General features: G+C 46.9%; 1 protein-coding gene across 1 annotated transcript; it reads right to left on the bottom strand.

Annotated features, from left to right (window-relative positions):
- Nucleotides 1–4,606: 4,606 nt before the first annotated feature.
- On the bottom strand, nt 4,607–11,583 carry Cyp18a1 (Cytochrome P450 18a1). The gene is made up of 5 exons (XM_080279016.1): nt 11,214–11,583; nt 6,919–7,040; nt 5,916–6,339; nt 4,979–5,577; nt 4,607–4,687 (listed from the first exon to the last, which is right to left on the bottom strand). The coding sequence occupies exons 1-5, from the start codon at nt 11,581–11,583 to the stop codon at nt 4,607–4,609; spliced, it is 1,596 nt and encodes a 531-aa protein (XP_080135142.1).
- Between the last annotated feature and the right edge of the window lie 1,152 nt (nt 11,584–12,735).

Genomic DNA, 12,735 nt, shown 5'->3' with positions numbered 1-12,735 from the left:
GTGTTAGTCCCCATCTGGTATTAAAGCCCATTTGGTATTAAGCTTACCTGGTATTTAAAACCCACTTGGTATTAAAACAGTTTGTAAGAAAGTTGCATTTCTTACCAGACAGCAGTAAGTTTTGGTCTCTACTTGGCATCATAAATATTTTGATGATGATGATGATGGTCATGAGGAGAAGGATAATGATGATGATGATGATGATGAGGAGGAGGAAGAGGAGGAGAAGGAGGACTAGGATATCTGGGCCCCACTTGGCACTGCTTCTTAGGACACCCTCGGCCTTGGCACTAACCTTCACTAACACCCTGAGTGGCTGTGTTGATCTCAGACAGGGATGTAACTACGCAATCCTGTGTCCTAACCACGTCTATACCATGCATCTTTCTTCAGCTGTCGTCCTCTGAAACCCTCCTCTTCCCTCCTTCCCTTTTCCTAGATCTAAGCCTTTCCTCCTTCCCTCCCCTCACCCATCTTCTCCCTTCCCCCTTACTCTTCTCTCCCCCTTCCCAAGCTCCTCTGTCATCTCCCTCACCTTCCTCCCAGCTCAACCCTTCCCCTCCTTGGTATCCCGCTTCCCTTTCCCTCCCCAACTCTTCTGCCCATCCTTTCGCCTCCCCAGTGCTTTCTCCCCTTCCTCTTTCACCCTCTCCAAGACTTTCCCCGTTTATGCTTCCTTCCCCTTTTCCATCATCCCCCCGTTTCTCCCCCTTCCCAACTACTAATCTCCCTCCACCCTCTCCCTCCCTTCTCCTCCCTGCCTCTTCGCTTTCCTCCCCTCCCCTTCCCTTCGATATTCCCTCCATCCTTTCCTCTCTAACTTCTCCTCTCCCCTCACCCCTTCCCCAGCCCTCTCCTCCCCTGCCATACCCACACACCCATCCCTATCCCCTACCCATACCCCCCTCCCCCTCCCGAACCCATCCCTATCCCCCCGTCCCCTCCCATCCCCTATCTATAACCCCCTCTCCCCCTCCTCAAACCATCCCTATCCCCCACCCCTCCCCCCTCCCCTCTCTCACCCCACACCAGCCCCTCACAGCACCCACTGGCACCCCTCCAGACCCGCACCCCTCCCAAGGCCGCTTCCCAACTCTCTCTCTCTCTCTCTCTCTCTCTCTCTCTCTCTCTCTCGTACATACTTTCAAGGAAGTGTATTATTATTATTATTTTTTTTTTTAGTCCTCGTTTTCACAACACTCAGTTCAGAAATGGTTTATGGGGTACTGAAGAAATGTCAAATATTTTCAAATTTTCTCCATTGTATTACTTCGTTTTCAAAAATTTTAAAGTCAACGCAAAATTGATCTATGTGGTACTGGTGTCAGTCTTCCATTTTCTTTATTGTTTTTTTTTTTTTTGGGGGGGGGCGAGTTCCAGCGTTTTGTGGCTTTCCAAAAATTCTTCTGCGCATTAACAAGTACTTAGCTTCGTTGCCAGTCAGCCTCTCTTTCTCTCTCTCTCTCTCTCTCTCTCTCTCTCTCTCTCATTTTTCTGGATCGACTGAGTATTTTTTGGTATTTGCTTCCAATACGTGGTTTGTTATCAGCTTTTGACACTCCTGTTCTTTCTCTTTCTCTCTCTCTCTCTCTCTCTCTCTCTCTCTCTCTCTCACCCAGCTCTTTCTTTCCCTAACAAAATTACTGAGTCAACACCCGCCAAGGTTGACAGTCCTCACACCTGTCTTTCCTTCTCATTAGCACTCCTACACCTGTCCTTGCCCATTCACCCCGAGGAGGCCTGTTGAATCGCTGTCTTGCTGTCGCTGTCGTGGGTCCTGGCGTCATCTCCAAACCCGGTAGACTGCAGGCTGTCAGATCGATTTCCTTTTGTGTGTGTGATTTCATTTTGTGTCTCTAGAATGTGACGTGTTTGGCTCCAGTATGAAGTTAGAGAAACGTACTTACAGCCAGTCCAACACACACATAAGCTTAGGATACACACATAAGCTTAGAATACACACACACAAGCTTAGAATACACACACATAAGCTTAGGATCTCGCTAGGATGAGTCAGGAGAAACGCACGTAAACCCAGGCCTACACAACTGCAAGCTTTGAATTCAAACATATGCTTTGAAATTGAAGTATAAGCTGAGATATACAAACATAAGCTTATAAACACAAACATAAGCTTAGAAATACAAACATAAGCTTATAAACACAAACATAAGCTTATAAATACAAACATAAGCTTATAAACACAAACATAAGCTTAGACTAAACACATACGTCCTTTGTATGTTTGTGTATATCATGTAAGGCCTTCATGTTTTTTGAAATTTTAGTTACTCACTCTTCATTCATCTCTCTCTCTCTCTCTCTCTCTCTCTCTCTCTCTCTAATGCTGAATGAAAAACTCGGTGCATTTCCGTACAATCTTTAATAATAATAACTATACAATACGGTACAGAATCTTACACGCTACTTGAGCAGAATGATTGAGCATTAGTAACTACGTGCAGGTGTGTGTGTGTGTGTGTGTGTGTGTGTGTGTGTGTGTGTGTGTGTGTGTGTGTGTGTGTGTGTGTGTGTGTGGAATGTGAATGCAGAAATCCTGACCAGTTTCTGTGTACGTCAGTAAAGATCCACGTCGAAAAAAACAATAACAACAACAAACAACAACAATAATGATGATGATAATAATGATAATAATAATAATAATAATAATAATAATAAGCTTGCGTGTGTCTGCATTACCAAGCAAAAGGAATGACAAATACTTTTAAAAATTGTCCTGCTTTGTACACTTTCAGTTTTTTACGGGGCCGTCTTGGCATCCTGTTCCTTCGTGGGATTCAGACGATTATTCCTGCCTCCAGACGATTTTATTCAGCTTTTAAAGGGTGCAAGAGCTGTGAAAAGGAGATACTTAAGACCGTCTCTATTGCGATTGGTGTTAGAGGGACGCCTTCACGTGGTGGCACTGATATAACCAGGCGGCTCCACTGCCCGGTTACACAAACGTCCCTCAGCTTCCTCCCTATCCACCGAAAGAAGTGATGGACTGCAGGGGACAGGTAACTTCAGCCTGCAGTCTACCGAGTTCATGTTTCAGATATATAGGTCCACAACAGCAAAACAGCAAAACAGCAAAAACAGTCAACTTTTTCTTAACCTCAGCTGAATAAAATCGTCTAGAGGTAGATAGAAAAAAAATAGACTGGAGGTCAATGTGCCGAAAGAGTGGAATATCGACTTAGCCTTGCCAAGAAAAAAAAAAAAGAAGAAGAAAAAAGCTCTTGGCATTATAATCGCAGCAGCCATGAAAAGGAACGTATAGGATGCCTGAGACAATAAAAATAATATATACTTATTATAGACTGATGAGCTATGACAAAAAAATGGTAAAAAAAAAAAAGAAGGTGGAGAGAAAAGTGAGCTTGGTGTGTGGAAACTGTGAAAGTCGGAAATAATGCAACGCTGAGAGACAGAGAGAGAGAGAGAGAGAGAGAGAGGGAGAGAGATCTAGGACGAGACTACTACACATACATATTTATAGTTATCACAGTTCAACGGGGTGGCTGGATGACACCCAAAAAGACGGATGTCACCCTAGATGGATGACACCCTAGAAGATGCACGTCTTTGGTGGGACTTCCTGTGTATCTACGGGAGGAGCCAGTACGCCCTACGGCTCCTCTTTCCAGCCCTACACCCACGGACTTGTAGCCATTTAGTTGCGCTTCTTGAAAGGGAAGAAATCGAGGGGCCTGTGCCTGACCTTCTGCCTGCGTTCGCGTGAGGATGCGTTTCGAGGATTAGGAGGATTAGTCTGGTTCTTCCGTTCCTCCTCCCGCAGTGGATTATCACGATCTCTCCTCCTGCAGATTATCACTTTCCTACGTCAGAGGATTATCACCTCGTCCTCTACTTAGCCGCGGATTATCAGACTTTTTCCTGTGTCATTCGATTATCGCATACTTTCCTTCTTTAGCTGTCATATCAATTTTTTTCCTAGTCCAAAAGATGCCCACAGTCTTTCCTCCTTCAGTAAATCGTCATACTGTTTTCTTCGTCAGTAGGTTACCACATCCCCTTCTCCGTCAGCAAGGGAGAGTCAAACGGAGGGTGTAAGGGCTTCACCACTCTCCCTCTCAGCACCATCAGGCTTTTGTGTTCGTGTCCTTCTTAGCGTCCATAGTCACCCCCGCCAAAGGTCAAAGGTCAGCTACATTCCTGCCTTCTCTTTCACCCCGCCGTGTCGCAGGCCCTTCAGACTAGGCAACCGACCCTTAATGGCCCCTATCACCTCGTCAAGGCGCCCTTCGACACTCCACTAGGAACTCTTATAGTATCACGGCTTGTAGTCTAGGCAACGGGGGAGGCCTTGTAGCACTTTTTCCCCAGCGATTTATTTTTGGATAGTACACCTTGACATTTTGTTATCTGCTTTTTATATCGTTAGTCTGCATCAGTAACAAATGAGAGGATACTGAGGGGTCATTTCCTTACTAAATCGCCAAGGGAGAGTCGTTACGGAGTTTCCAAGGCCATTGCATATACGAGCCTGAGTGCTGGGTGCCGCTACTGCTGCTGCTGCTGCTGCTAAGTCCGCGGTGTGGCAAGAAATCAACACTAGTACCAAAAGCACTTAGATTCCCCGTCAGAGCCCTGCCGTTCTAAACTCCTGCGGCCTCATATCCACATTGCCCACCTTGGACATCTCCCTCTGCACGAAGCACATCTGTTGAGGAGTAAAAAGCAAGGGGTTAAAAATAGAATAATCCTCAGAATTTAGGTACTCTTTGACTTTCATAGATAACCCTAAATTGATGACCAACGACATCACTGAAATTATGGACCGAACGATAGCATGATAAAAAGAGAGTGTTTTGGTGTTCCGCTTAAATTGATGTTGAGAGAGAGAGAGAGAGAGAGAGAGAGAGAGAGAGAGAGAGAGAGAGAGAGAGAGAGAGAGAGAGAGTTTCATTTTCCACATAGAAGGACGTACTTTTTTTTTTTTTTTAATACTCACTTTAAATGGTTTAGGAGTGTAGGTGGTGCACAGGTCCCCCTCCATGCTAGGCAAAGGCTCTCCCTCGGGCTGGGCCAAGTTGAACATGTGCAGGATGGAGGTGAAGAAGAGGAAGAGCTCACTCCTGGCCAGCACGTTGCCCAGACACATCCTCCTGCCGGTGCCGAAGGGGATGAAGTGTTCTGGCTTCTTGACGCAGCCTTCAGAGTCGATGAACCTGGTGGGGTCGAACCTGTCAGGGTCCTCCCACAGCCTGGAGTCCATGTGGCACCCGTACAGGAGGGGAATGATGGTGACGCCCTTGGGAATGGTGTATCCTCCCAGGGTGGTGTCCTCACTGGTGGCGTGGAAGGTCCCCAGGGGCACCACAGTGGAGCGGCGCAGCACCTCACACAGCGTGGCCTCGGTGTAGGGCAGGTGCTGTTGGTCGTCTAGGCAGGGCAGGCGGGAGCGGCCCACCACAGCATCCAGCTCGTCCTGGACCTTGTGCATGACTGAGGGGTTCCGCAGCAGGTACACCAACGCCCACAGCAGGCAGGTCTTGACGGTCTCCTCGCCAGCACTGAACATGTCCGCCATCACCTGCACCAGCTGGCGGTCTGCGGGGAGGAAAGACACCACCTGTTATATGTTTTGATCTGAGGGAACTGGGCCACTCTCACAACTAGAATACAGATCTTTGATTATATGGAATTCAGTGAGTCTCCATGGTTACTAGTCAAAGTTATCCACCAGTTTGAGTGCTCTTGGCAAACAATTAAGCTGAAAAAGGGATATGAATACTTGACGGAAAAAAACAGACTACAGACAACGCCCCAGGAATTAATTGTGCAATGGTCGATATTTTACGTGTCAAAGGACGTTCCTCAACACCCCTTCTTTAGTGACTTATTTTACATATAATTATTTATGAAGTCAGACAGTGAAGTACGCTTACCGAAGTCCTTTCCCCCGTACAGCACGCGCCCTTCCTCCTTGGCCTTGTGCTCCTCCAGTAGGTAGCAGTCAAGGATGTCCCCGATGTGGCTTGGGTCGAATTTCTCCCGCCGCTCCTTGATGATGTCCAGGATCATCTCGCAGTTCTCGTCTCGGCTCTGCATCAGTCTCTGCAGGTTCTCGCTGACGGAGGGCATGTACTTGCAGACGGGGATGTAGCTGGCGATGTCGCACTTCAGGAAAAGCTTGAACCCCTCGTCGTAAAGCTCTATGAAGCGTAGGTAGGTCGGGTTGTTGGGTAGGAAGCGGACGGACATGAGGATGGAGCAGATGACGTTGGTGGAGGCGTTGCAAAGGAGCTCCCCCACCAGCATGGACTTGCCCTTGCCAGCACTGAGGCACTGCAGCAGACACTTCACCTCCGTCTGCGTAAGGAAGACACGGGCACTGGTTAGGGACGTAAGACACGGGGACGAGTTAGGAACGTCAAGGGTAGTCAGGTCTGGGTGGGAAGGAGAGGCCGGGATGATGATGATGATGATGATATTGATGGATATGATGATGATGTTGATGGTGATGATACTGATGATGATGATAGTAGTGGTGATGATACTGCTGATGTACTTGATAATAATGATGATGATTATGACTATGATGATGATGATGAACTCGGTAAATCGCTAACCTTGTCAACAATGATTTTTTTTCTTGTTTTCTGCTACTAAACGATTATATTTAGGAGAGAGAGAGAGAGAGAGAGAGAGAGAGAGAGAGAGAGAGAGAGAGAATGGTAATATTTATGGCTAGGTGTGTGTGTGTGTTTGAGAGAGAGAGAGAGAGAGAGAGAGAGAGAGAGAGAATGGTAATATTTATGGCTAGGTGTGTGTGTGTGTTTGAGAGAGAGAGAGAGAGAGAGAGAGAGAGAGAGAGAGAGAGAGAGAGAGAGAGAGAGAGAGAGAGAGAGAGAGATAATACATGCACTCGCCAAGCACCGTCTTCCTCACCATGATGCGGACTTCCATCTGCTCTCTGCCTGGCCCCGTCGTCTTCATGCCCAAAGCCCTCAGTCTGGCGTGCAGGAATTGTCTCTGGTCTCGCCAAATGCCCCCTGAGGTGTTGAGCAGACCTGTAGAGCAAAGAACAGGGGGTCATCATCATCATCATCATCATCATCGTCGTCATTGTCGTCAGCATAGTCTTCATCATCATGCATTAACTCTGTACTGTCATCGTCATCATCATCATTATCATCATCTTCATCATTATACTTTAACTATGCATCATCGTCATCATCATCGTCTTCATACATTACACCATCGTCATCATCATAATCAGTATCATCACCATCATCAAACGTTACATCATCATCATCACCATCATCACCATCCTCCCATACTTTTAAACAAGGTAGAGACGATCCGGAGAGCGAGCGAGCGAGCGAGCGAGCGAGCGAGAGAGGGAGAGAGAGAGAGAGAGAGAGAGAGAGAGAGAGAAAGAGAGAGAGAGACATTATAAACATCAAAAACTACAAAAACATCAACATCGTCCACTGAATTAACCAAAACATCAATTTCCTTCACGAGTGACTACTTCATAATTCTCCCCCACACCAACACACACACACACACACACACACACACACACACACACACACACACACACACACACACACACACACACACACACACACGTCTCATTAACAACACCCCCTTGCACAAGACTTCCTTAATAATTTCGTTTTCTTCCCTTTTACGCTCGCCTTGAACTTTATGGCTACCCTTGTTAATTTCTCTGCCTCCTTTTCATTCTTGGGATGATGAGTTAGTTTCCCTTTTATCATTCATTACTTGTATCTATTTTGCCTTCACTAGCTGACTATCAACTTTTAACGTATTCTACACCTCAACACTCTTCCTACACTTCAGTCTAGCTCCAAAGCACCCTACACCTCAAACACCCTGCCTCATCTTGGCTTCAACACACCTGTACCTCATGCTGGCCCTCTAAACACACCTTACACCTCAACACACCCTGCCTCATTCTGGCTTCAGCACACCCTGTACCTCATTCTGACCCCCTAAACACACCCTACACCTCAATTTGGCCCCCTTAACATATACAATACCATACTACACCTCAACAACACACAGCACACCTTAACACACCCTACATCTCATTCTGGATCCTCCCACCTGTTTGGTCTCTCCATGTCCTGACAAAACGGTGTAATTTCTGCTTCCATGCCCTCCGCCCACGACCACCCAACAAAGCCACATTCCCGCCCCGCCGCCCCACCCACTCCCCACCCTGCCGTGTCGCCAAGCACGCCGTCAGGATAACAAACAAGATGCAGAAGGGCCGCGGCGGTGGTGACCCCTCCTGAGTTCAAGTTTATCCAGCAAAATTATGCCGTCGGACCGGCTGGCGGCGAGAAAAATTGTCCGGATGTGCAGGCGAGACCTCGACTTTGGTCCACGTTTTCTCCCTCACCGATGACCAATGTACGCCAGGGAAGAGGAGCAGACGCCGTCCAATCAGTGGGCTGTAAAAAAACACTCAAAACTAAGGCTGTGGACCGACACGCCATATCTCCGAAACCCACCTGGCTCATGGTCAAGTGTGTATTGAATATATAGCATATCCCGTGACGCTAAATGCAAGGAAACGGATGTGAAGGTCACTCTCACTTTTAAGTGAACGAAATGGTGCCTGTTTGGCACTTTCACCCGCGCTGTATAAGGGCGCAACCCGACCCTTACCTGCCCTGCCCAGGAAGACATCAACAGTCGCTCTTCCTCCCCTAGCGTATTCTCTCACCAGAAAGGCTATTAGATCTGGATGATGACCTTGTTTCACGGAGAAATTGTGTGCGTGCCTGTGTGCGTCTGTATGTGTGTGTATTTGTGTGTGTGTGTGTGTGTGTGTGTGTGTGTTGTGTGTGTGTGTGTGTGTGTGTGTGTGTGTGTGTGTGTGTGTGTGTGTGTGTGTGTGTGTGTCGTTGTGAACGCTTCCTCCCCCTCCCTCTCCTCCTGCTCCCCCACCCCGCACGCCGTCTGCCTCTCGTTGCGTCACCATGCAGCCCTCAGTAATCGTCCCTGCTCTGATCGTACCCAGCCCGCCCGATATGGACCTCGTAAATATCCCTTGCATTTTCACCACCATATGAAGGCAAACCCAACATAGAGTAAAAGGAACATGGACAACAACATACCCTCTCGCGTCTTCTACAAAAACATGGCACCAGAAACATTAAATAGCGAGACACGAGCAGGTAAAAATTCGCCTCGCTTTTTCTACGGCCCATGACAACAAACTCAGCACCTAAATTCTCTTGCCTAGTCACGAGGAGAATCACGAACTACCACGGAATTTATAGAGGGAAAACTAGGCAGGAACATACCCTTATCTTTTCGTCAACAAAAGTACAGTATATTAATTGTGAGGAAAGAAAAAAAAAAGATGAACTAGCGAGTGGGGAAAGGCATGAGGGAAGAGTGTAGTAGTGTGTGTGTGTGTGTGTGTGTGTGTGTGTGTGTGTGTGTGTGTGTGTGTGTGTGTGTGTGTGTGTGTGTGCGCGCGCCTGCGTCTGTCTGTCTGTCTGTTTCACTTTAACTTGGCCCAGATTTTCGTCCTTTTGCTGAGTGGCAGGAGAATGACAATGCTGCGGAGCTACATCCTTTTCTTTTTCTATGGCACTTCTTCGTGACCAGCATCATATTTTACTGTTACTCCATCGTTACAACCCAGCATTCAAGGTGGAGAGATGGCAATTTTAGGCCAAGTTAGAATGAGAAGGTTAATGTGATGTTTTAAAGGTGTGTGTGTGTGTGTGTGTGTGTGTGTGTGTGTGTGAGGGGAGAAAGAGAGAGAGAGAGAGAGAGAGCGAGAGCAAGGACTGATGTGTGAATGAGTGAGCACGCAAAATGTCGGCCAAGAGACAGCCTTGTGTGGATGTAAACAGTGTGTGAACGTGTGAAGTAATATTATTGCGTGGTTGGTGATGAATTTACACGTGAATTCTACAGACACGGTTCTTGTTCATGTTAAATACAAAGGAAATAGTGTATAGGTGTGGAGGGGGCGGAAAGAGATGACCCCAGAGTCGTGTAATGTGGATAGCTGTGAGGATGGTGGGGTGTAGGTGGAATGAAGAGTTTGTACTGCAACAGAAGTGAGTGTGCGATTGAGCAGGGTGTACTGGCTGTGTCTTAAGAGAGTCTGTGTTGTACGAGAGGAAAGTCTGTGTTGTATTAGCAGAGTCTGTGTTGTATTAGACGTATAATCGTGACAGTAGAGGACGTAGGAGAATTTGTGTTGATTCAGAGGTTAGTGTATGGATAGTGGCTTTGGGAGTTGAGGACTTAGGAAGCTGTCTAACATCTTGCTCTTTGAGTTAGATTGAGTTAGTCTGTCCAAATGCCACCTAGATATTCCTTCATTTGATAGAAAAAGCCGTAAGGTTCTGAAATCTAGTTAGTGGAAAATTGAATATAACTTGCCATATGTAAAAAAAAAAAAAAGAAAAAGAAAAAGAAAAGCTAGTATGGAAGAAGCATCCCAAAACCTCGATTATCGATATTTATTCATATTTATTTTCATTTATCTATTAATTTAATTAGTTATGAAGGGGTTTCATTTATTACATCAGCCTTTGTTTTTTCCTTTTTTTCCCTATTTATCTTTACGTGGAAAAGCAAAAACTAGGATGATGATGATGTTTAGTTCTGGGTTTTAAAAGAAGATCATGAAGCTTTTGTGTGTGTGTGTGTGTGTGTGTGTGTGTGTGTGTGTACCGTATATTAAAAATGTAGATGGGTGTTGTAGTGGGTACCGTATTGGTGTACCGTATATGGATGAGTGTTTTAGTAGATATAAGTGTACCGTACATTTGTAGTGTGACTCAGAGTAATTTAGTAGATATACCTGAGCAGTACCGTAGATTGAGAGCGTGACTGTGGGTGATTTTTAGTGTGTATGTGTGTAGCGAGCTTTGAAAGTGGATGAGAGTGTTTTAAAAGGTATATATGTGCCCGACGAGAATATGGATATCTTTACGGGTGTGTGGGTGTGGGTGTCAGTGTGAGAGTGGATGGGTGTTTTGAAGGGTGTTGTGTATGTGTATCGTGTGAGTGATGCCATGACTGTTTTAAGAGCCACGTGTGCACCATATAAGAGGGTATGTGAGAGTGTGTGATGGGTACCGTGTATGTGCACCGTATGTGTTGCTATGACTGTTTCAAGGGTTACATGTGCACCGTATTAGAGGTGATGTAACAGAGGGAATGGAAGCCGTACTCACCATATCCATCAAACATATCGTAGAGAGCGCTGGAGGGACGTGCGTGAAACTCCTCTCTCCTGAAGGCTTCACGTATGATCTTGAAGTCAGCCAGAACGATGAGCGTCTTGTTGCCGAAGCGAAGACGGTAGATGGACCCGAACTTCCTGGACAGATTGAGCAAAGACACGTGGATGTCTTTGGTGAGGAAGGGCAGGTATCCCAAGATTGGCACCCCCCAGGGCCCCGGAGGCAGAGTGGCGTTTGTGGAGGCCAGGAGACAGCGTGAGCCCAGCAGAACCGTGAGGAAGACCAACACGAAGGTGAGGTGCTGCATGAGGAGGGCCGCCGCCGCCTCACACAACCACCGTGATATCAGTACCAGTGTCATCTTGGGCTTGATCACTGGCCTCACACACTCCCTCGCCCCGCTTTATAGCCCAGGGTCGGGGGCGGGGCGGGGCAGCGGTCGAGGGGCGGGAAAGTGGGCGGGGTTTGGTGGGGGCGCCCGGGATCTTACACACCCCGGGTCTCCAAGATTCACAAAGGAACTTACGATCGTTTCCCTCTCGTAAGAAACGCCTGGGTCTCGGTTTCACGAACGCACTTACCAACCATTCTCTCTCGTAAGATTTTTTTCGTTGGTTTCAAGGAGGCGCGGCGATCTTACCACTCAAGTCTTTCATATTCACAAACAAACTTACGATGCCCATTATTTCTCGTAAGATTTGTCGGGAACTTACAACTCAGGCACTCACATTCACGAAGGAACTTAACATATTATTTTCTCTCGTAAGACCCAGCTTGGCTCCTTGATTCACGCCTAAACGTACGACCTATTCTCTCTCTCTCTCTCTCTCTCTCTCTCTCTCTCTCTCTCTCCTTACCTATTTTCCACATTACACCTCATTATCCTCCCGTTGCAACTCTTCCTTGCTGATTTATTCTAGACCTAAACCTCTGACGTAGGTGGTTTAACTTTTCCCTCGATTTTCTAAGGCTATATCAAACCCCTCCAGCTCACCCAGTCTCTCCTCAGCTGAATAAAATCGTCCAGTCCTCTATCGTTCTTTTGGGGGATAGGGAAGTGGATGAGGGACGTTTGTATAACCAGGCAGTGGAGAGGCCAGTAGTTAGATCAGTGCCACCACGTGAAGGGCCCCTCTCCAGCCAATAGGGAAGATGGCCGCCCCTGCTCTGCATAGTCCCAGAGGCCGTTTTGCCTTCTGTGTACCATTGTTTTCCCTTTTTATTACCCAAGAAAGTCTAAGTTAGGTTAGGTTTGGGTAGAGTAGGTAGTTTTGGGCAGGTTTGGGTAGGGTAGATAGGTTTGGGTTGGGTAGGTAGGTTTGGGTAGGGTAGGTAGGTTTGGGTTGGGTAGGTTTGGGTAGGTTTAGGTAGATCTGGGTAGGTTTAGGTAGGTTGGGTAGGTTTGGTTAGGGTAGGGGCAAAGGAAGGAAAAGCAGGAATTCAAACCATCTTCTGCCTCAATTAGCAAACTTTCTTTATCAAATAGCTACTCCCACCGCTAAATACAATGGCG

The sequence above is a fragment of the Coenobita brevimanus genome, chromosome 8 (genome assembly GCF_032717465.1).
Source record: "Coenobita brevimanus isolate Jiangsu-jjx chromosome 8, ASM3271746v2, whole genome shotgun sequence".
In the NCBI taxonomy this organism is placed as follows: Eukaryota; Metazoa; Arthropoda; class Malacostraca; order Decapoda; family Coenobitidae; genus Coenobita; species Coenobita brevimanus.
Note: the sequence above shows the minus strand (reverse complement) of the source record. Positions and strands in the feature narration are given on the sequence as shown.